Source organism: Terrapene carolina, unplaced genomic scaffold (assembly GCF_002925995.2).
Source record: "Terrapene carolina triunguis isolate 2854851 unplaced genomic scaffold, T_m_triunguis-2.0 Scaffold629, whole genome shotgun sequence".
Lineage (NCBI taxonomy): Eukaryota > Metazoa > Chordata > Testudines > Emydidae > Terrapene > Terrapene triunguis.
Window position 1 is genome coordinate 6225081 of NW_020664980.1, and position 25384 is coordinate 6250464.

A 25384-nucleotide genomic window follows, 5' to 3' on the forward strand; every position below is an offset into this window, starting at 1 on the left:
AGATGTAGGAGAAGGGCAGAGGACAAGCGTTGCTTGCAAGTGCTGTACTCAGACTCTGTTGTGCCATTTTAATAGCTGTCCTAGCAAAGAGTAGTACTGTTTTTTTTGTATAGATTTCAGTTATTTAGCGGTCTGGTCTCCTTTTGAGGTATGCAGCTTTCATTGAGAGTAACTAGCTTGATGTGCTTACACCAAGACAAGACCAGGCTCTTACACTCAAACTTCTGGACATCAACTTATTTCAGTTGTAAATTGCTCAAGTTTTCTCTTGTATTTTTTTCCTCTTACTGTTTGTTGCATAGTATCCTGTCTGCAGCTTCTCTTTTTCTCCTCTGTTGCTAAATTGTGGGGCTAAGCTGTTAGGAAATGGACTTCCTCTCCCAAGAGGCCCAGAGAACTGTATTTACTGCTGCTGCTTAAATTTCCCCCAGGCTGCCACTAATCTAGCAGTAACACTTATGAATTTCTTTTACAGATTCCTAGTATTTTTAGTTACTCCATAATATAGGGTTGCCACCCATCCGGTTTTCACCTGGACAGTCTGGATTTTGGCTGGTGTGTCTTGGGTGCCATTTGTGTCTGTTTTTTTTTTTTTTTAATCTGTGAGGAAGAGGCGGAGCAGGAACGGGGCTTTGGAGGGAAGAGGTGGAGCAGGGGTGGGGCTTGGGCAAAGAGGCAGAGGTGGGTCCAGTTACCAGGCATCAGAAAGGTGGCAACCCTACCATAATAGTTTGGTTTTTTTTATTTGGATTGTGGAATCCCGCTCTCTTTAGTCTGCAAAGCAAACTTTACTCCACACGCTAAAAATATAAATAACATTAAGTTTATGATGCAGCCGTAAAAGCAATACCATCTGTAGTAAGGTAAAAAGTACCCTGTGGACCTGACCCCTTGCAAGCTATCAATTTGCAGAGCTCACACTAATTTAAGTCACTGGAGTCCTGAATGCAGAAGGCTTGTAGAGGCTCACCAGGCTACGGGAGGAATTGCTGGGGATAAATGTGTCTTCAGGGGACCCAGAAAGCACAATCTCAATAAAGGCCCTGTCTAGTAACACAAGATCTTATAATGCCTATGATGGTGGCCCGAATTGTCTTTCTCTCTGCATCGGAATGCAGCAGTTATAATAATTGGAGATAGGCCCAAGCCACATCCAGCTGTAGACTGTCCAGTGTTTGGGGTGATTCTAATCTAGGGTTTTGGTTTGGACCCATCTATAATAATACCAGCGTAATCATGTTTTAACACACACATTCTGTCATTTTTCATAGTGTTTTGGGCCCTTATAAAAGGGGAGGGTGGGTGGCTTCTCTGTGTGTTTCTTTTCAGTTGTGCAGTTAAATGCTGATGGATACTCAGCTTTGCCAACCCCAAGCATTAAAAATCATGAGGTTTGGCTTAAAAATCATGAGATTGGAAAAAAATGTTGGTCTCTCTTTATTTGCCTTTGGATTACTGAAGCTTTAGGGTGCACTCACTTCACGTTTTCAAACTTTTCTCTGAAACCATGAGGGATAAAAAATTACTACCACTGTTTTTTTTAATGAAAGCCAAGGTTCTCATGCAATCTCTTGATTCCAGCAGCTGGGGCTTTAAGAAAAAACACTAAAAATCACCAGACTCACAATAAATCTGAGAGTATTGGGAACCCCTTGATACTATGATGAATACTGATATCAGCTGAGTTAAACCAGTTTACACCAGTGTGTGATTTGGCCCTCTATCTACATAGGCATGATGCTTGTCATAGGTTCAACGTATTTAATAAATTGCTATTTCATGTACTGGATTTTATTTTTTAACAAAGTCAGGCATACAACAATTGTTAAAGGAATGATGTAATAACTCGTCGTGGTACTAGACACTTCTGTCCTTTTTGTTTTCCATTCAAGCTGGCCTTTGCCGGAGTTTGACCCAAGTCAGATCCGACTGATTGTGTATGAGGACTGTGAAAGACGAGGGCGAACTGTCTTATTTGACTCCAGCTCTAAAAGAAAAACCGAGGACGTATCTGTGTCGGTGAGCATTGCTAATCATTTAATTGAAACTTGATTACAGTATATTGTATATCTTTTAAAAGTAGCACAAGATTAATACGTAAAATGCCTTGTATATATGTTCACATTTCAAACATAAAGATCCACATTATGCTATTTTAAAATAAATATTGTGTTGCAAAGTATTTGAGCTTCAGTGATTCCCTGCATCAGTGGTCTTTTTATTCTTGGACTTTTTAACCTTTTCTTTCAAAGAGATGTCTTGCTTTCTTTGGCCTGAGCAATGCCATGTATGGTGACGGAGAGGCAGTGGAAAATTTCTTCTTCTAACTATTGTACCAGCTCTTTGGTGGAAAGTCACTTGAAAACTTTATCTTTTTGGTTTTTCCTTTCATCAGCGGAATGAACTGCTGTTTATTGATCTGTGAATTTGCAGTGTAATTGCTATAGCAGGATGAAGGAGGATGTTCTTGGGGGTAGGCACAGAAAAGCTGAGTTCTAGGCCAGCATTACCATAGACTATCTGTGTGAATTCTCTCTGAACCTCATTTTCTCTGTTTTGTAAAATGTAAAACGCCTGCAAAGCCATTAAGATCTTCAAATAGAAGTCATTATCTGAGTGCAAATTGGTGGTCATGGTTAGTTTTGCATTAGGATCTCACATACAGCTAAGTTCTATAAGTGGGACAATACAATACATTACCACAAAACCCCTGTCTTCACTTCAGGTTTGAAGATGGTCCCGCCTATTGAAACCCTGCTGCTTCTCATCCCAGTTCTGATTGCCGGCTTCCTCCAAATACCTCACTCTAACTCTGGGAAGTAATTTGTGTGGCTTTGGGCATGAACTTTCATGACTTATCCACAGTTCAAGACCTGGATTTCCTTGTTCTTCCTGGGAATTTAGGTGTTAGGTACTTAACACAAGCTTAATTGCAGTAACAGTAGCAAGTGCCACTGCGAAACAGACCAATTTAAATGTCCAAAAGTACATAACCAACAAAATATATATTGGATCTGCCTGTGGTATTGCTGTGCTAATTAAGCAAAGCTTTGTGGCAGTCTGTAATAGGGACCCCCTTGTCCTATTCCTGTTGATTTACTGGAGTCCTCAAAGCAGATCTAAAAAGTGTCTATACTTACACAGCCAATTTTCAATCAGTATTGGTTTCATTACTAATACATAGTTCAGCATGACAGCTTGGTAGCGACAGAGTTCCGTTAAAAATAGACTTGTTTCACTAGGGTGCCAAGCATCTGAAATCACATCACCACAATCTCTACTTTTTATGCCATTTCTTAACAGGGAAGAAATAGGAGGTAAGGATGCAGGGGAAAAATTGTTCCCAGCCTGCAAATCTGGAATGCCCAGTGCTAGCCACTTGTGACTTCATTTATTTTATTGTTGGTCACATTCTTGGTATTTGAAAGGGAATTTATGATGATGCATTTCTTGCCACTTTCCCCAACTTTCAGTCTCACTTTAATGAAATGATTCCGATACTGGCCATCTCATGGAATCTTCCTTCTTTCAGCAAATCTTTGCAAGAGTTATCACATTTTGCAGGTAAAAATGTGCACAACAATCCTTCACTCAGCATGTTGCTAGTGCAGTACAGACTTGTATAGTTACTAGTACATATTGGAAATTTTCAAGGAATTGTGTTGGTTTGATTTTTCTCTCCCATTTATTATGATTTTAACAAGGACACTCCCTGCATATATAAAGTTAGATCTTGGCTCTAAGCACATTCCAAGGCACTCTTGCCCTTTTGCAGTAAGACATTTGTGTGGGATGGGCGCTCTCCGCTGTGAAAGAGTATCTGTTAACTGCCTCTCTAAAGGCAATGTCCTCTGCTTTTTCCCTGGATTTCCTAATATGATTAATACCTCTGTGCATTTGCAAATACACTAAGGGGGAAGATTTGCAAAAGCACTCAGCACTGGCCCAACTGCTCCTATTCAAGTAAACTGAGTTAAGCCATTGTTGAGTGATTTTTGAAAATCCCACCTTAAAGCAGCATGTTATCATAGAATGCCTCTTTTTAATATGTAGCTAGCGGTGTAAAAATTGTATATCTCTGATTTTCTGCTGTGTGTGAAAAGTGTAATGCAACTAAACACAACGATGATTTAGTAGTAGTGTGCTTGCAGCAGTCCAAGATATACTCAGCTGTCTTTTGTCTATGCATAATCCTCTGCATATATCAGAATTACATCTGATGAACCAAGGGTGAATGTAGCTCAGTCAGTTTAAACCCTATAAAGGGATGATACGGTTATGAAATGTAGAGCACACCTTGGCTTCTTTTCCAGAGAGGCGTATATTCCAGGCAGGAGAATTTGGTTTAAATCAGTCAGTTGGATGGATGCTTGGCTTTAAATTTTGGTTAGATGAAGAATTTAAAAGCTGACTCTGATGGTCTTAAATTGTCCAGCAAACCAGCAGTATCCTCTTTTAGTGGGGTCTAATCTAACATTACTGGACATCCTAATAACGTTTTTTGTGTGTGGGAAATGTTTATATATCAGAAAGAATGTCTGATGAGATCCTTAAATAATTCTCTTTTGCCTCTTTGCCCTCTGACAATCCAAAAAGCCAAATAAATGAGATTTTGGAATGCTCACAACAGAATGACAGTGAAGGCTAATGGGTGATAACCTTCTATCTGAGGTACCATATGATTGCTGCTATGCTAGATGACTTGAGGGGAAGAAATATATAAACGTTGTATGTTAAAATTTGCACTTGAATGAGGAATTAACTAATTGCAGACATTGACTTTGCAGGCTGAGGTCTGCATAACCGTCTGCTTTCACCGCACAATGCAAAAATCCATCGTTCTTCCTTGGCTTTACAGGATTGAGAAAATTAAGACTGTTGAAAGAAACAAATGGAATACAAAGAAAGGGACAAATAGACACTCTCCCTAATGAGTGACTCTGTGTTTTATTACTTTGGGATCATAGTACAGTTGATGGCCATGGTGAAAACTGCCTATCGTTCAGTTTGAAGGAGAGTTGTTACTTTTCCTGGGTCTTATTGGGTACGTCCACACAGAAGAAAAAAAAAAAAAAAAGGAAAGGGCCTGTGGCCATGGGTCTCAGTGCCCAGATCAATTGACTAGAACTGGTGGGGCTCACGCTACAGGGCTAAAAAGAGCCGTGTAGACTTTCAGGCTCTGGCTGGAGCCTGGGCTCTGAAACCTGGCAAAGGAGGAGAGTCTTGGCACCTGGGCTCCAGCCTGTGGAAAGATCCAATCCCAGTGACCCTGTTGATCTCGGTACCAACAGGCATTTGACAGCCATTAAGAGGGAGACTCCACTTGTCTGAGACAATCAAGTCTCTTGAATATTTAAGCTTCTACGGTACCAGATGGATTTGCACAGGCCCAATGTCTACCCTGTCATTTTTATTCCTGCAGCACAAACCCGAGTCTGTTGATCCGGGCTCTGAGACTTGCTGCTGCAGGTTTTTTTTGCTGTGTAGACATACCCCTAGAGGGTTAAACTTCTGTGGTAAGGCTGAGAAGGGGCCGCGTGTCAAGGACTGTGCAGGCTGCAGGAACTGAGAATGTTGGCCGAGCAGCGTGCCAGGCATTGTCACTTAGATGTGAGATCCACGTTAGACAGCTGTGATGCCTGGGCACTTGGTTTGTAGGACAGGGCAAAGTGACTTCCTTTTGTGTATCCTGTGCCTTTTTTGGTACTAGGCACAACAGGTTCTTTCCCAACTTTATGTCCCTACTGATTAGTCAGCCTTCTGTATCCAGGGGCCTTACACAATTCTTAGATATTGTGCTGGAATTAATTGATGACTATTCTCTTTCCCTACGAGCAGCAGAAAATTAGACAAGGCTTCTTCCACTTTGGTTTTGCCAGTATCTCAGGAGAAAGAGACTGCCCTTTTCAGCATTGTGACATCAGATCATGAGAAGATGTATCAGAACAGGAATCATTTGCATACAGAGTACATGAGGGCAGAGTGTGATGAAAAGTGCAGACATTACCAACGCCTTAACCAAATAGCCACACATAACACCTACATCATTCACATGTTATCAGTAGGGCCCTACCAAATTCACGGCCATGAAAAACGCGTCACAGACCGTGAAATCTGATCTTGTGTGCTTTTACCCTATACCATACAGATAACAGATTTCATGGAGGAGACCAGCGTTTCTCAAATTGGGGGCCATGACCCAAAAGGAAGTTGCAGGGGGGTTGCAAGGTTATTTTAAGATGGTGGCAATACCATGACCCCTACTTCTGCGCTGCCTTCAGAGCTGGGTGGCCAGAGAGCGATGGCTGTTGGTGAGGCTGCCAGCTCTGAAGGCAGCACCCTGCCAGCAGCAGCGCAGAAGTAAGGGTGGCAATACCATACCATGCCATCCTGACTTCTGCGCTGCTGCCTTCAGAGCTGGGCGGCCAGACTGTGGTGACTGCTGACTGAGGGTCCAGCTGTGCAGGCAGCAGCGCAGAAGTAAGGGTGGCAATACCATATCATGCCATCCTTACTTCTGCGCTGCTGCTGGCGGCGGCTCTGCCTTCAGAGCTGGGCTCCCTGCCAGCAGCCACCGCGCTCCAGCTGCCCAGCTCTGAAGGAAGTGCCACTGCCAGCAGCAGCGCAGAAGTGAGGGTTGCAGTACCACAACCCCGCTACAATAACCTTGTGACCCTCCCCCCACAACTCCTTTTTGAGTCAGGATCCCTACAATTACACCACCATGAAATTTCACATTTAAATAGCTGAAATCATGAAATTTTACAATTTTTTAAAATCCTCTGACCGTGAAATTGACCCAAGTGGACCATGAATTTTGTAGGGCCCTAGTTGTCAGTCAGTCAGGTGTTGGAAACAGTCACAATACTCCTCCCTGGCAGCTTTGTAAATCTGATCTACTTGCCTTCATAGAGATTTCAGTGTTTGCACTTCATACAACTATGATGCTTGTTCATAATGCCACCTTATTAATTTATTTTTAGGGGATAATGTCTGTCTATCACTTTAATGCCTCCTGGTAGCGTCACATCTGAACCTGCTCCTTCTCCCCTAGCGTCCTTTCCCTTATTGCTGTTTCCTTCTATCTGCAAAACCCAAACCCAGAGATTCGTTAGAAATGTGCTTCCTCACTGGGTCCCAATGAAAATGTATGTGCACACGAGCAGGAAGAATGTTCCTTAGAAATCCTTGAAAAACTAATATCCGACCTGGTTTGAATTTGGATGCAAATATGCAATGGAAAGACAGATTTTTCACCCCTATTTTAAGGTATAGGCCCCAGAGGACAGAGCCAGTACTGAGCTCTCAGCCTTCACTCTGTATTTTCTGATGTTTGAGCTGAGTGCTTGACTTCCCAACCTTGACACTGCATTTACATTGGCCATTTGCAGGGACCACACAGTTCTGTACTCAGCTGTTATTGTTCATTATTTATATAGGATCATGAAAGTGTATGGTATGTAAAAACAACCAGCAATGCAAGGTGCCTGCCCCAAGGAGCTTACAGTCAAATTTGACAAGGACACCACAGAAGTGATGCCACAAAATGGAGGCGAGGGAGGAGGTCAAAGTAAACGCTAGGAGGGGAATCCTGCATCAGTGCTTTCCCCAGAGAACAGAGTGCATGTGTTTTGGTTTTGCCATTATGTCTTGTTAGTTACGTTTTTGCTTTGTGTTGTCCTTTGGTGGTTTATGGCTCAAAGATTAGTGGGTGAAGGGCATTCTCAAAAAGGGATTTGACTGAAAATGGTTGCTGACTGGCACATGAGAAGTGGAAGAATTTTCTAAGCATAAGGGGAAACCTGCAAGGAGGTGTGTAGTGAAGAAGGTTAAAGAATGATAACAGAGGGAATGGGAGAAGGAGGAAGAGTCAGAAGGAATGAAGACAGAGGCTGAGAAAAGGAGTTTGCAGTAGACAAGGCAAAAGGGAACCAAGTTGTTGAGCAGTTGTGTTGGAGAGGAAAGGGTGGAGCTTAGAGATGCTGCAAAGGAACAAGATGTGACGACAGCTGGATTGGACTTGGGAAGGAGTAAACGAGAGTCTAGCATTAGGAGTTTGGATGATGGAGGACAATGGAGTTTGTCACAGTTTCAGGGTAACTACACCTGTATCCACCCCCCTTCCCCAACACACACACTCTGTGGTCCGCTCCAGGAAGGCCCAGTCAGGTACCAGACTTCCAGCCATGGCCCGTTTCTGGGTAGGGATACAAGCCACTCTCTTCTGACTGGTGCCATATACTGTGATATTCCCAGGAAGCTAGTCTACCTAAGGGCCAATGCCTGTGCTTTGCTTTCTTTCCGAGGGCTATGACCAGTGTATTGCCAGGAGTTACTCGTAATCACATTGTTCTTTCTAAGCAGCATACATATATTCTTAGGGTAAAAGCATTACAGAAGAAACATATAAAAACAATAAAGGTTCCTACACGCTTACTAATGTACCAGAAACAGCCCATCAATGTTATGGGGTCCTGGTAGACCAATGCCCTTCCAACCCCTCCCTCCAGGGTTGGGGTCCCCCTAGGATCAGTGGTCCTGTCTGTTTGCTGAATCTAAAGAAAGACCCTAAGTCTGTTTATACTTAGCCTTTATATAGCCCAAGTTTTCTCTTTGTCCCTTGGTCTCTAAGAAACCCAGTTGGAAGAAATATATGCAAACTACCACAGGGGTGGAACCTCTCTGGGGTTGTTTACAGTTTCAGTGATGTGCCTTAATCAGCCTGCCACTGTTTTTAGTTCCTGGAGGAGCTGTGGTAACCCTCTCACATAGAGCAGAACACATTCATACCTAAACCATTCATACATTTAAATTCAGTGGTCCCCAAAGATACTGCATGGAGTTGCATTATGTGTCAGAGAGTTACTCACAAGGCTGGGAAGAGCAAGGGGGTTTGGGGAGCTGCTGAGTTTCATTTTCACCGCGCTGCATAGGCCACTGTTGCTGGTGCAGTGACACTTAACCAAATGCTAGTGCAGTCCGTGACCACCTCATTTGGAATCTTTGACTCCAACTGCCACACTGGTTAAAAAGCATAAAAAGGCACATAATTTTCAACAGGCCAGGATTACCCACACATTTGATTATGCTTAAGCATAGGGTAAGTGTTGGGCATTACATTGCTTAAGGGATTAGTAACAGAATATGGAGCCATTTGCCTGGAGGTGACCTGTGAAATTGAGATGATGGTCTCAAACTATTTCCTCATGGACAAGTTTTCGGGGAGCAAGAGACTACTGTTACAGTTGGCATCTCTGCAGCACAGAGACTGAATCCTGCCGTCTCAGCCCTCAGTATTCCCTTCAGTCGGAACTGGAGGCATATTGATGGGCCAGCAGAGGGATGTTTTTCCCGGTCACTGCTCCTGCTTGTCTTGTAAACACTTGCAGGAGTTAGACGACACTGGGAACAAAGCTGACAACTTTCAGGAGTGCTACCTTCACTTTAAAAAACACCTGGCAGTTGAAAAAATGTGCAACAATCTAATATTCTAGGCGGATGCACTCAGATTTTTATAGCCGCAGTTCAGGACATCAGCAACAATTCAGGCTGATGTTCATAAACAATGAGAGTTAATTTCTCTAGATTCATTTTTCATCAGCGTGATGGTCCCTTTGTTTCTGAGGATTCAGGTAGCCTGGCTATTGGATGGACAGTTCTCAAGCGATGGCAGCTTAGTGTTCTTTTTGGATAGTTGGTTTCTTATATTGTCCCCATCGCAGTGAAATCTGAGCACCTACTATGGCAGACAAAAGAATAAAACACATGATAAATTTTCTCTCTCTCTTATGCGCACCCACCCCATCACACTGCTTGGCTTTGGTCCAATACCCTAGGTCCCCTTCAAATGGGGACCCTACTCTCATTTTTGGTGCTTCCATCACCTGCCTCAGGAAACTCGTCCTTCCTGCAGTTGCTGAGAGTCTGACTTTTGGAGTCCTACAGCCTTCCAGAGCCTGCTCCCTGTTTTCTTTCACAGACTTTCTCTCTGTTTTATTTCAGGCCTCTCTAGTCAGTCAGGATGCAGCTTGCTCCAGGGCCAGCCTGAGTTTGGTTACGCTCCCCTCTCCCAGCAGCTCTGTTACTTCTGAGGTGTTGGAAATGCTAGCTCTTCTGTGTAGTCCAGTCTGAGCTCCGTTAATGGAGACTGTTACTTCTGAGATGTTGGAAATGTTAGCTCAGTCTGAGCTCCGTTAATGGAGACCTCACTTCTACGGCAATTCTCCTTTGGGGCATGGTGAGGCATTTTATCCACATGGGGATCAATAGCTCCGAAACCAGAGTCCCTTACCTATACAGGCAGGAGAAGAAACCTTCCCCCACACTCATTTACTTTGACTTTCCCATGAGTGTTTGCAAAGGGTTCATCCCATTGATTCTGGCTTCCCATAACTTTAAAGATTCCATTATTTTCATTTTAATCTTGTTCTGTTTAATTTGTGGTGGAAGAAGTAAAAGTGCTGCTTGTGCCCTGCCCATACAATGAAGAGTTTATGGAGCCAGTGACAGTCCATTGTAAAACCATCAAGGGGTTTAGCAGGATCAGGCATTGCTGGGGCAGGTTTGGGAAGAGGATTTAGGAAAGAGCCTGCTGCAGATGTACGTGGTAGAAGTCCAGAAGCAAGGCCACTGGGGTGAGAGCTGCTTCGTAGTGGGTCTTTAGTGCATATCTATCTGCAGCTGAGTCTTGTCAGCAATTTGTGCATAAGAACTCTGGCCAAGGGATGCAAAGATCCCCTTTCCCAGCTCCCCTTTCTGGCAACTTTGTGCATGGCAGAGATTTGCTAGCAGTATTTTATCTAGAGACTCGATTTGCTGCACTATGTACATTTGGGAAAAAAGAGAATAGGTTTGAAACTTTTGCTTGTGCAGCTTATTGAATTCTGTAATTACCTCTTTATTTTGGGAAATCTGACTTGAAAATGCTTGGAATATTATACTGGAACACAAGTGGGCCTATTCCCTTGTTGCATAATATCTAGCAATTTGTAGCATCTAATATTTCATTGACATTCAAATTCCGTAACTACAGAGAGGAGGCGCATTACCGATACTTGATCTCATAGTCCAATGGGTTATACTTAAGCACATGCTGGATTCTAAAATTGCATGTTCCAAAATTTGTCAGTGTTCTGCGTTTTACAGATGATTTGCTACTTGTAAGCTGCTGACAGATGGTATCTAAAAGATCTTGAACATTTGACCTCTTTTACTTCACAGGTTCCTTAGTTCATTTTGCGTTCCACTGCAAAGATCAAATGTCTGTTCCCCTCTAGTATTTAAATTAGCAAACTATAATTTCAAGACGGATCTCATCAGCGGATCTGGGAAAAGCTACTATGCTGAAAATATTCAAGTGCTAGTGAAGAGAAATGATTAGGTTTTGCAAAATGTTCACTTTTTAGACTGTCATTTAATGCACAGAAGTTTTTCCCTTTACATAAATGCATTTAATATATTTCTAACCTGAAGTAAGCCAAGTTATTATCACATCTTCTTATGGGAACTTGCAACATCTGATGGAAAATGTAAAGCTGAAATGTGGTTTGCCTGCACAAGCTGCTGTAACCCTGTGGATTCAATGTGGTTTTTTATCACATGATGCCTAGCCTAGTCCAGGACATTGTTATTTGTCAGAGATAAAATGCAATTCTAGTTCACGAGTTCCTACTAAAGTCATATGATTATCGTTCACATGTTCCAGGCATTGTGTACTAGGCGTAAGCCAAAAATATGAGCCACTAGCAAATCTACACACTGCATGACTTCAGTGTGCTTCCCATAAGGATTAGTGTGTCATAATGGGAGGTGGTTCCTCCGAGAGGGAACTTGTGCCAGTGACTAAAGCACAAGCCTAGGGGTCAGGAGAATGGGTTTCCATTCCCAGCGCTGCCACAGACTCACTAGTTTGTCTATACGTTTTTCCTTAACCTTTCCCACTGGAGTAGCTTCACTTGTGGTAGCTATAGTGCAAACACTAGTGTGGGCAACTTGATGAAAAAATGTTAGTGAGCGCATGAGCCCTGTCTACACTTGGGGCCAGATTATAGCAAGCTGGTGGCCTACATACACCATGACACATGGAGCCCCACATGCCACTTGCACTGGCCTCTACCCCGCCCAGGGAGGGAGGGGCAGAGACATGGTGCTCCTTTCTCCCTCTGCTTCACCTCACCTCCCCCAGGAGCAGCAGGGGACCATCTTCTCCCTGCACAGGGCCAATGGTGGGAGTAGGAGTGGCAGGGACCTAGCAGGGCCGCCCAGAGGATTCAGGGGGCCTGGGGCAAAGCGGGGGAGCTGCGGCGCTTGTACTCACCCGGCGGCGGTCCAGGTCTTCGGCAGCATTTCGGCGGCGCGGGGCCCTTCAGTCGCTCCGTGTCTTCGGAAGCACTGAAGGACCCGCCGCTGCCGAAATGCCGCTGAAGACCTGGACCGCCGCCAGGCCAGGGCTCGCAGGGCCCCTGTGGGGCCTGGGGCCTCAGGCAAATTGCCCCACTTGCCCCCCCCTCTGGGCGGCCCTGGGACCTAGTACTTATCCTGGCAGCTGGCATGTATCTGCTTGGATGAATGGGCTGGGCCTCCCTGCACTTTTTTCCTTCTGCCAGCTGACACATGCACAGAGCCCCCTGTTGAGGTGGTGTTGGCAGGACGCCCATCCCATTGAGATGCCTGGGGCAATTCACACCTCTCAGAGCTATTGTTTCTGGCCCTTTGCAGACTCTGCTTACACTTGGGTTGCATTTTCAGGCTTTTCTTCACAACTGTTAGGGCTCAAAAGCCGAATTTTTAAAATTGTCATCTACATCTATGAAGTGCTATGCCAACCACAAGACTATATAAACACTTACTAGTATGTACGTAAGGTGGGGAGAAGGCAGTTGGAATATATTGTTCCTCTCCCTGCATTCACCCCTTTCTCTGCCACCCAATCTCCTGCTCCTGTGCCCAGTAATTATTCTCTGTAAAACTTCAAAACAGCTTCACTGCCTGCAGTTTCTTAAGAAAATGAACAAGGAGTGTTGTATTAGCTCCCAGTTCAGTTTTCTAAGTAAAGCAGCCCAGCCTCCTTCCCTGTAGCCAGTCTGGAGGAGAAATAAATCCTCATTCTGCTTAGTGTTTGCCTTGGCATATAACCTTTTTGCCACTAAATATGCTTCCTAAACTGGGAATACAAGACCAGATCGTTCTAGTGCCATTAAACAATGATTGTAGGGATGTGAAATCTAATGACAGGCATGTGATCTGTGTTTCAGAAACTCTGTAGTGATGCTCAGGTGAGAGTCTTTGGGAAATGTTGCCAACTGAAGCCTGGAGGAGACAGTTCCTCTTCATTGGACAGTTCCATCAATTCATCCTCCTCGTCTTCCGATACGAAAGAACAATGCCCAAAATACCAGGTGAGAATTCTTTTATATTATTTCAATCTTGTCAAATTTTGCAACAGATGTATCAAATGTTTTAAAATGCTTAAAATTAGAGACGGCCTGAGGCAGGAGTTTTTCTTCAAGGTTTAGACTAAGGTCGCAGTTCGATAGTGAATCAAGACTAGGGTTTTGGGTTCCAGGGCACTAAAACATGGTAAACTGTTCTCTCAAGAGCACTGCCTTGAATGGCAGAAGTATCTCCAGAGTGTGAGAGTTCTGCCCTTTTGGGCCATATCTGAACAGGACCTGGACAATAAGCCCCATCTGTGAAATGAGACTTGGGACTGGACCCATAATGGTAGGCTGGGACATTTTGTTCCTTTGAGTATTTGGACCTGTATGGGCCCTTCTCTAGTGACAGACCCTAGGCTTCATGATATTTTTAAATATTCTGAATTACAAATATATTTAAAGTCAAATGTTCTATGTCAGGGGAAACTTTAAAAAAAAGGTAATGTGGCAACATACAGCTGTAAATCTGTAGATGAAGGCTATGTAACAGTGCTATATAACTTGAGTTAAATTTTACAAAAGTGTGGAGGTTTTGGTTACAAGAGTAGCCAGAGTCATCTGACACGGATATATTTCTGTCATCTCAGCTTCCATGGATCACAAGCATTTTATACTAAGCCATCCTAAAATAGAACTGAGCCTTTATACTCTTTGTAATGAATTAATTGCATGTTTGAGGGAAGTTGCCCCTTACACAACTTATTTTGAGGTACAGTACTACTGATGTCTCAACCCACCAGTGATATAAATGAACAAATTTTCTGCATTGATTTTATCCATCATCACATTAGCTGTTGCTATATTTGACCAGAAATGTATTCCCTTTGTCTTTTCTTTCCCATACAGCTCTTCTCCATAGCTTCAATAGGGTGACTGAAGTCCTATTTGCCCTTTCGCCCTTCTTGGAAGGGTATTTTGTGTGGTTTTGAGAGGAAGAGCTGTTCCATTTCTCTTGGTGTGCTTCCTCTGGCACAACATAACCCCCACAGTGTCCTATGTAACCAAGAGAACATTATGCTCCCCAATGTCTAGACCAGGGGTCAGCAACCTTTCAGAAGTGGTGTGCCGAGTCTTCATTTATTCACTCTAATTTAAGGTTTCGCATGCCAGTAATACATGTTAACGTTTTTAGAAGGTCTCTTTATATAACTAAACTGTTGTATGTAAAGTAAATAAAGTTTTTAAAATGTCTAAGAAGCTTCATTTAAAATTAAATTAAAATGCAGAGTCCCCCCGACCGGTGGCCAGGACCCGGGCAGTGTGAGTGCCACTGAAAATCAGCTTGTGTGCCGCCTTTGGCACGCATGCAGAGGTTGCCTACCCCTGGTCTAGACCTACAGCTACTTATTTCTCTTCTCAATTGGGCAGGCTCTGTACAAACACTGATTAGCATTGGAGAATAAAGGTGTGATATATATGTATATATAATGTAGTATGTGCAACTTTTGCAGTTGCAAAGTGGAAGTCCCAATAACATAATGCTAATAGCACGTTTTATAATAGTTTTATTTAAATATATGTGACTATGATGTAGGTGATTTAGAAGATGAAATATGGTGCTTTGTCCCAGGCTGCTGTGTGGTATTCTGATTGTGTCCCATCTAAAGCACTCACAAATGTCACTAGAATACAGTCAGATGCTTCTAAATAAGGTCTGATATTGCTAATACTTGTAGATGACTTCCCACAGTAGAATGTACTGTACCTGGTAGTGTTTGCAGGATCTTGCCCTAGTATTTTTTTTTCTCATCCAGGCTGAAGGTTTGTTTGATCATGAGACCCGGGTTTTACAACTGTGTTGCAATTCTGTTTATATGTGTAGAAGGTTCTTTTGTGCAATATGTGCAGTAAGTAGAAATTTAAAATGCTACAAATTTACCAGTCAGAAATGTGATTTCCAAATCATGCAAATATTACTGACTCTAATATGCTAATGTGTAATAACAAACACTTGCAATTTATTTATGATCTGTTTTTATGTGAGCTCAGAAATTTGAGCAAGGGAATTGGTTTGTTTCCAAGTCGTCATTCCCTAGAGTCGTGCCCTTTTGCCATACGCTCTTCAGTTATTACTCATACGAGTTTTTAATTTTTAACCCCTTTTCTTGGCTGATCGCACTTCACTTTGGTCTTTAGTGACCTCTATTTTCTAGAACTTGGAGGCCCAGGTGGTTGAACAGCAGCAAGGTTCTCACAATAAATGTAGGCATCTGTGGTAATGCAAGGTAGAGTCATCCTCATTAGGCACATCTGAAGGCCAAACCAAATCAGGGCATCTCATCAGGATCTTTGTCTTTGGCAGTGCCTCTTCCCGATCTTGCAGGGGAAAGACAAACCCCCTGTAATTAGGTTTGAAATGAGTAGATTTTCACTTTTCATGATTTTTGATAATAAATTTGTGTCTGGGTATTTCCTCCTCCCCCCCCCCCCCCCCCCCCCCCAGTTTTTATTGACTTAAATTTTCGCACTGGCAGAAAATTAAAAACAAACAAATGCTTTATATTCAAAACATAAGCACTCCTGCAATTTATATCCATAGATAAAAATCATCATAATTGTGCCTAATAGTTTGTAATGATCATTATTCAGTGTTACATGTACAAAAGTATTTTTCTAGAGCCACGCTCACTTTTTTTAGGCTCTTGGGTGATATTTACTGATTAAAATCTAATCTTTCCTAGATTACCTACAATGCACCTGGCCAATTAGGCAATATGATACCATGGGAGATGAGGATGGGAATTTAGCCATGATCCTGGTAGTGATCAGTTTTTGTCGTGACACATGAAGATTAATAGTCCTTGTAATTATATCCTCATTTTTATAGCGGTAGTTGCTATTTTTATTTATGCCCCATCTTCTTTGGGCTCCTGGAGTGATAGTGAGTTGCAGAAGTTAGGTATTCTGTTAAAATATTATGACCTTAGTAATGGATCCTTTTTGCAAACTGCTTTGAAGATTCAAAGAGCTAAGTAGCGGAAAGTGTTATGTTTTAAATGAGTTGTCTTTGAGTTTCATAGTATCTCCTTGTTCTTATTTTGATGGGTAGGGTAAGGAGAAGAATTCAGTGGCCTTCTTTACATATTCATTATTTCTGGTGATGATCTGGAGGCCTGGATTCTATTTCTGATTCTGCCATTAGCTCACTCTGTGACATTGGGAAAGTCGTTTAGATTTAGGCCAAACTTGGTTGTTACCTAAACCCAGATTTAGTCACCTAAATAATTAGTCTAACTTTTCCCAGAGGGTGCGCAAACCCAGCTCCCATAGATTTCTATAGGAGCTGTGCATGCTTAGTACCCTGTGAATATCAGCGCACTTAAGTATCTAATTTTAGGCACCCACATTTGCAAATGTTGTTCTAAATTCTTTGCTCCGCCATCTGGAGTTGACAAAGTCAAAGGATGTGGCTTGTTGTTGTTTTGCCTAGTGCCCAAGTGCAGCAGCTCTGAAGTGTTTGAGCTTCGGGAGTCCTTGTGGCATTTAATTTAGTCAGGGTCAGGCACAGCTAGCGGGGGAGCCAGAGGAACTGCTGGCAAAAAAGAACATGAGTACAAAAAGTGACCCTGCTTACTTATGAGTATGATTGGAAAGAGAGCACATAGATGAGAGGAAAGAGTGGCATGAGTTTCTATCAGCTGCAAGAACATCTTCAGTTGATTGGCCTGGGTAACTTTTTAATTTTAGTCTGAAGATTTTTGCTTGATGTGTGCAATGCTTTATCTAGCATATGATGCTACGTGTCATTCCTCCTTTGTGCTCAATCAGTATCGCTTATGGCAAACTCTCACCAGTCAAGTAACAGGAAATGCATGATTACTCATGGCGTCATGTGCTCTTTCCTTGTACTGAAGGAGGCAATCAGCACAATAACAATAGACAGAAGTGTGTCAAATGCAAAATATTATGCACAGATGATTGAGTCAACCCTTAACTTGTCAAGAAGCCATTGGTCCAGCCTGTCCAAAATCCATGATCTCCATAGAACGATCAGCAGTAAACACATAGCTCTTCACACTCTGATGATCACATAAAAGAAAAGTTTAGGCTCTAAGGCCCTCATTCAGGAAAGCACTGAAGCTCATTCTTAACTCCAGGCATTTGTTTAAGTCTCGTTGACTTCTGTAGGGATGCTTTTTGGTTTGGGACCCATGACCTGATGTCTGTGTCTTTATACACATGGTATTACGCCCGCAGAGCTGGATTATGGCCAGGATTCTGTTTGGATCAATGGATTAAAAAGAATGTGTTTTGAAAACCGCAATTAATTATTATTTTCAGATACTCACAATTAATTGGACTTTTAAACACCCAGATACTTCTTATTTTGGAATATTTACAAATATTTTAATTTATAGAAAAACCCTTTCAGTTCCCCTTTTAGAATTCCTACTTCATTTTAAAATCTTATTTCCTCAATATGTGCCATTCAGAGGGCACCATATTTGTCCTCTGAACTGCCCTCTGCTGGAATCTAGAAAAAAACAATTGCTCAAACTCCTAAACATTACATATACAGTAGAACCTCAGAGTTAACGAACACCTCGGGAATGGAGGTTGTTCATAACTCTGAAATGTTCGTAACTCTGAACTTCCGGTTCCAAATGAGGTGTGTGGTTGACTGGTCAGTTTGTAACTCTGGTTTTTATAACTCTGAGGTTCTACTGTACATTGTGAACCTGATCCAAAGACTCTTGAAGTCAATGGAAAGACCTCATATGAACTTCAATGAACGATGGATCAGGCCCTAAGGAAGCAATCGAACAAACTCTGTGAGCCTTCGCTTTTATATTTGGATTATTTGGGAAACAAGAATTAACATTCCCTGATTTGTCTAATATGCAAAGAAGGTAAGTGAGCATCCCTATTCATACCACACTGCAAGAACTTCTTTGCATGTTCAGTCTTAATCTTCGGCTAAAAAAGATTTTCCAAACCCACATGTTTTTCAATAAGTACTTGTATACTGTGTTGCTATTGCACTTTCTCCATATGATAGTCCATAGTTTCTTTATTATATTCTATAATTCAGTCTAAGTTTTTCCCCATGCATTGACAGACATTATATCTAGTATTACTATGGTGTAGGCCTATCTGATATTAGTGAAGTGTTGAGATTTGTATGTGATGTGAAATTATATTTACTAAAAGTAATTGAGGAAATAATTTCTGTAAAAGACACACACACATACTAATTTAGAACAGTACACAACCCCTCCTCTCATCTTCCTTCCTGATGGGGCTGAACTTAACCCAGATGAACACTCTACTGTTTAGATTAATGTTAGTGAATGCCATTGCCTGCTGCTTAATCATGAAAGTGTACATTCTCCTTTATAGTGACACATTCAGCTGGTGCCAAGTGATTTAAATCTTTCTTAACCAGGTGTTAAATATGTGTGAAATTCTGAACTGTGGTATTTTAAGGCAGAAGTTGCCAAATAAAAATTAAAAGGAGATGGAATGCAGCAAATCAGAGCTAGTCAAATTATTTGTTACAAATTTAGCCCTATTTTCATAAGTGCTCTTACTGTTGTAAATAATAAAAATAATTTATATTGCAGTAGAGTCAAATAGTCCCAATTAAGCCTCATTGTGCCGGGCACTGTACATGATTATTGTTATTCTTTATTATTCGCGTATAAGATCTTTGGGACAAGGAAGATGACGAAGGGAAGTCTAGTACTATGTGTTTGTACAGTGCACAGTACAATAGGACTCCATTCTTGGTTGGCCCTTTGGTACAACATAATAAACAGGATTAATAATAATTAACTGAACAGTTTGTGTTGTAGTAAGGTTTTACCTGAGTGGGATGCAAATCCAGCTGCAGAATCCAACTTTTTTATCCGAGCGTGGGACCGGCCCTGTTGCTAAGAGTGGCAGAGTTAACCTCACTGCAACAGAAGCCGCTCCGTTAAGCCATTACTTGAGGACGGTAGGTGCACATAGAGCTCAAAACCCCAGTATGACAAATCTCGGTGAAGGTCAAAAGGAAGCTGAGAACTGGAGACACTGAATCCGGACAACCAAATCTGTAACAATAGTAGGCACATTGAATGTATTTACTATGTGTAGTACGGAAATGTTGGCACAAGTGACCCGAGAAATGAAAAAATACCATCTGAACATACTTGGTGTCAGTGAGATGAGGTAGGCGGGGAGTGGCAAGATGGTGCTACAATCTTACACTGAGGAGGAGGAATCCATGAAAGAGGTGTAGGAATTATGCTGAATAATATCACAGCGAAAACCCTGCTGGCTTGGGAACCAGTGAATGACGGAATAATAACAGCCAGACTGCAAACAAAACACGGGTACAATAATCCAAGACTTTGTCTACACTCGAATTTATGTCGTTCAGGGGTGTGAATAAGCCACCTCCCCGAGTGATATAAGTTACACTGACCTAAGTGTTGTGTAGACAGCACTACATCGGCAGGAGGTGGATTAATTAAGTCAACGGAAGAGCTCTCTCCCATCACCGTAGAGCATCTGCACTGCAGTGCTACAGCTGTAAGCTCTGTAGTGTAACTGTAGCCCAAGTATATGACCAACAAATGCATTAGGCAACAGTGAAAAGAATACATTCTACAAGCAGGTGCAGCAAGTATTGGATGACATCCCTAATCAAGACATCAGTTTGATGATAGGTGAGTTCAATGCACAAACTGGCAACAACTCGATTGGCTGGGAAGGTGTCCTGGGCACAGCAGCAGAAGGCATCCAAACTTATAATGATGAATGGCTCTGTGGCTCAAACACCGTAAAGAGAGGCCATGTGTGTATATCTAAGAGGTGAGCGTCGTCTTTGAGGGATGTCAGAGTCAGCAGAGGAGCAGATGTTGGCTCGGATCATTATCTCTGAGAGGCTACATTACAACTTAAACTCAAAAAGACCACAAAGATGGACACAAAGAATGTTACAGCAATAGAGAAGGACAAAGAAATGCAGATCAGGTTGCATTTAGCAACCGTTCCAGTATTTTACAGAACCAAACCGATGGAAGTCTGGAAGACAGATGGTCAACCTGGAAGAAGATGGTAGTCGCGACAGCAGACGAAGTAGTGGGCCTCCAAAGAGGGCAAAAGTAAGGTGCATAGATTATTACATCTGGAACATGGGCAGCAATTGACAAACAGAAAACCCTGAAGGCAAAAACGGAATAGTGCAAGACACAGGCAGAACTCTTAGAGGCAGATGCAAGATGCAGAGAAAAGGACAAAGAAATAAAGAAGAAATTCAGGCAAGATAGAAATGTCTGGTTCAGAAGAAGGCTGCAGAGGCAGAAGCAGCAGCACAAGAGAGGAGATTTCAAGCAGCTCTATAGAATAATGAAAGACCTGTCAGAAAGACTAGGTCATCACAGGTGATGCCCATCAATGACTGTCATGGACAGATGTTGAAAATACATGAAGAACAAGCCTGGAAAGAATATTTCCATTCCAGATTAAACTGTCCAGAGCCAACAATCATGCGCAGGTTTGACTGAAATGCCAGTGCTAAATTAGAAATAGAAGAGGGACCAATAACGCCCAATGAAATTAAAGAAGCCATCAAAGGCCTCAAACAAGGGAAATGCCTGATGCTCACAGAATTCAAGCAGATGTACTGAAGGCAGGAGGGAAAATTCTGCCTGAGCAGCTAATAAAACTCTGACGAAATACGGGTGAAAGAACAAGTGCTACAAGACTGGAAAGATGGTATTATTGTGGCATTATGAAAAAGGGTGATCTTATTCAGTGCATGTTATCACCTGGGAAAAAGTACCACAACTAGTGAGTGACAGTAATCAGTGGAGGAACTGAGAGCTTACAACCTAAATATAAGACAAGAGACAACAGGTGGATACAACAGATGTGGGAGGAACACAAGATAACAGTGACACAATTGTTGTTAGTGTAATAAGCAGCAGACACAGCACACCCACTGCCTAGCCTTTGTCAAATATCTGGTAAATGGCAGAGCGAGATTTAAGGAGAGCCTTTGAAGCAGGACAATATAGTGTCTGTTTGGATTTTTACGGGGAGCTCCTCCCAATGCATAAGGGGTGGCCTGGGCAAAAGCAGTAAGGTGTTTGGGGGACGATTGGCTTGATGGGTGATAAAGGCTGGCTGGCATCATTGGCAAGGCAAGGGTGGAGGGTTGAAGGCTTGATTGTACATAAAAGATTATGGATAGGGTGGGGCTAATCCATGAATGGCCTTAAAAGTGAAGACCTAGTTTTTGTTTGCAGTGGAAAAGGGAGAACCAGGGGAGGGGGAATAGTTTGTGACCACATTTCAGCTGACTGTGAACTGTTTTTGTTCAGCAATTTACTGTTCGTTATTCAGTGGTCACTTTAAGTCACCTGATATTTTTTTTCTGTTTCTTGTCTGGATAATTGAAACTTTTTAAAGAGGAAAATAATGAATTACAAATAACTTACTGCTAGTAAAAAGATTCAGATGGAAAATGATTGTTACGAAAGTTTCTGAGGCTTTCGGTATTTGTGAACTGTTTCACAAATACCAGAGTGACTTTCTGAATACTCATGAACAACAACTCATAAGATTGTACAAATAACTGTGAATCAAACTCATCAATAATTTATTTGAGCATAATTACAAATCCCTTTTTGCATCACTCGGTCACCTCTAGAAATGCTTTCTGTACTATTAGTGTAATATTGCCCAGACTACTGAGGTCTTCTAATTTTCTTTATAATTACCTATGTTGCAAACAGGAGAAATCTTAATTGGGAAGATAGGTTGAATAGCAGTCTGTTGGAATTGTACATTTTTATAAACAAGTTGCATTTCATACAAACCTGCCTGTGGCTGTAGAATTCTACCCCTTAATCTAGGCCTTGAAATTGTGGACTGATCCCTTATCAATTCCTGAGGATATATCACACTCCACTCCACCCCTTGTGACTCAGCTGTGTCTTCAGTAACAACTGCCAGCAGCCAGTACTGAAATGCACTGCACCTCCCATAGAGATAGGTTTGTTCTGTTAATTGTACTGATTGGTTCAGTCCACAAACCCACCTTAAGATTGCTTCTTGGAGTAGAACTTATCTCAGCCAATCATAGGCTTTTAAATGGCCTACACCATGGTGTGTTGCAAATGTACCGGATATTTGCATCCATCAGAGCAAAGCATTTTTTAAATATTTTTCCTTGTTTCTGTGTTGCCTTAATTGAAAACATGCCTTTGAAATGCTCACCTGCGTAACAAAATAATTAACTGATTTGTTCTGCAGGGTTCTCGATGCTCCTCTGATGCCAATATGCTCGGGGAGATGATGTTTGGCTCTGTGGCCATGAGCTACAAGGGTTCTACATTGAAAATTCACCAGATCCGGTGAGACTCATTCTGGTTTGTTTGTTTGTTTGTTTTTAACTGATGTCCTTTTCACAAGATTCTGTATTGGGGTAAAATTGTTATTCAACTGAATGTTCCCAATGCCGAGCAGAGGCAGTTTCTAGGTACAAATAATATTTATCCCGATAATGTTTTAGACATATAATAATGCTAGGCTAATTGTCGTGCTATACATTTAAGCCTTTAAACTCTGAAGGGATGTGAATGGAGGGGAAAAAAGGAAGTCTTGGGACAATAGTTCTGTACTGATCTCTGCCTTTTTTCGTCTCATAGCTCCCCTCCTCAGCTCATGCTTAGCAAGGTTTTTACAGCTCGAACTGGAAGTAGCATCTATGGAAGTCTAAACACGTGAGTACATTAGAAATAGTATCATTAGTCTGAGTAGCTGAACCTAAGCATTACTTGGAAGAGAATTCTGATCGTGTCAGGAGCCTCAACATTCTTTTTTCTACATCACAAGGAACTTTGTATTGTTTCCTGTGGCTTGCCTCTCCACTGTTTGCTTGTGGTCATCTCCACATCACCTTGCCTTAAGCAAAGGGATGGACTGTTCCTTCAGAGCAGGTGCTGGCACTTTGGCAGTTGGAGACTGATCCTGCAAGGGGCTGAGCGCTTTTGATTCCTACTGAAATCAATGAGAGTTGAAGGCACTCAATAATACCTGTTGGGAGTGAGGTGTTACGGAGTGGGTCTTTCTTTGAGCTACTTGCTGCTCAGTTTGCATGTGCTAACTGTACAGCTGGCCTGGCTTTGTGAACACTATCAGGTGGTAGGGGTTTTTCCACAACTTTAATGAAAGCCTGCACTAGTTGCTAGTCTGTTCCATTTCGACTATAAATTAAATCAGACAGCACTGTACCAAAATGTGAATTACTGATTTTGTTGGGTTTTTGTTTTTTTTTAGGTTGCAGGACAGTCTTGAGTTCATTAATCAGGACAGTAATACATTAAAGCCAGACCATAGTACAATTATGAATGGACTCCTTGGAAACATAGGTAATTAAAAGCTTATTTTCTTTCTTGGTATCTTTGTTAATTGAATAAGCACTAGATTTTCAGACTGTTGTGAAAAATTCCATATATGAACATTTATTATGCAGCTAATAAAACCCACTGAAACAGTAGCAAGGGATTTTATAGAAAGAAACCTTGGCATGGATTTGGGGAGAGTAAGCCATACAGCTTAGGTCTTGGTAATGGGACACAGCTTTTTTTCCATCTTGGTTAGAGGTTTAAATACAGCCTGTATCAAGAAACACCAATACAGCCCTGCTTAGTAAGCAGGACTTTCCCTTAATTAGTTAGTTTAATTTTCAAGCCAAGGTTCTGTTGTAGTTAGAATAAAATTGGCTGGAAAAAGTTAATTTTAAAACTTTAAGTGATCAGCTTCCAAGATTATCAGTGGACATACATACTCTTCTGCTCTAGCATTCAGACCTCTGAGGCTAAGTGAATGTCGTGTTAGCACAAAATGGGGTTTTGACTACCAAATAATGGCATCAGTTCTTGGGAACAAGGGTTCATCCATGTCCTCATGAATCTCAATGGGACGACGTTTGTGCTTAAATTTAAACATGTGCTTGAGTGCCTTGCTAGATCAGAAATGAAGTAATTCTTTTAAAAACAATTTTTATAGCTGAAACTGCAGAAATGAACCTGCTTTAAAAAGGTTCAGAAACATCAACAGATGTTTTTTACTCCTTGTTGTGGCACACGTTTCTTTAAAACTTGCATCATCATTTGCAAGCTAATTGAGGTATAATAATGATAATAGGCTTGTGCTACTTTTCTTGCCAGTAATTCATTTACAAGGGAAGCCTTGTAAAGGGGTTTGAGACTGTTGTCCATTAAATGCATCCACGTTTACAAACTGTGGAAAGTCAAAGTTGTACGTCCTCCTCATTACTCAGTATTTCCTTTGGGCTTTGTGTGAGATTTTTAAAATTGCCTAAGTGAGTTAGGAGCCAAAGTAAAGACATTCCTAACTCAGGCACGTTTGAAAATCTCACCTTTCCTCTGCAATTTGTAAGAGAGTGGCTTTTGTCTGGCAAAGTTGTTAATATGCCAACCTCCACCTTCCTGGCCCCCACAAAAAAAATCCACAGGGAAAATTAAAACTTGGGCATTGTCACTGTTGTGATTCAGTGATTTAGGTGTAGCAAAGCATAACAATGATGGCCTTCTACAGCAGCAAAAAAGAAGGAAAATTAGCTCTCCTAGTGTGCTGCTGTAGGAGGTGTCAGTACATCAGTTGGGAGTCACAGAGGTACGGGGCTAACAAATGACAGAGCATTTCAGAAGAAGAAACAAAAATACAGAGACTGCAATGAAACTGCACGAACTTTCAATCCTTTCATCAGTGTTTGTTTACAGTTCCCACTTCAAGGCAGAGGGAACAATGGGCAAGACAGGGCCAAGAAGTTAATCTATAACTGGAGCATTTGTAATAACTAAATTAAATAAAAAAAATGCTGCTAACCCACTGACTCTTGCCAGCTCGGGATATAAAAAAGTTTCTGTGTGTTTTGGTTGGGGACTGTTTACACACTGGTCTTTTCATACATGCCTGCTTTTTTTTTT

General features: G+C 41.8%; 1 protein-coding gene across 3 annotated transcripts in view; it reads left to right on the forward strand.

The window, feature by feature from the left end:
* Positions 1–25384, forward strand: part of FNIP1 (folliculin interacting protein 1) — a 97787-nt gene that overhangs the window by 43096 nt on the left and 29307 nt on the right. For all 3 annotated transcript variants that reach the window (XM_024213335.1, XM_024213336.2, XM_029913404.1), the window contains exons 2-6: positions 1893–2019; positions 13254–13397; positions 22683–22783; positions 23078–23152; positions 23709–23800. In XM_024213335.1, coding sequence (XP_024069103.1) covers positions 1893–2019; positions 13254–13397; positions 22683–22783; positions 23078–23152; positions 23709–23800 — 539 coding nt within the window. The remainder of the gene's footprint in view (positions 1–1892; positions 2020–13253; positions 13398–22682; positions 22784–23077; positions 23153–23708; positions 23801–25384) is intronic.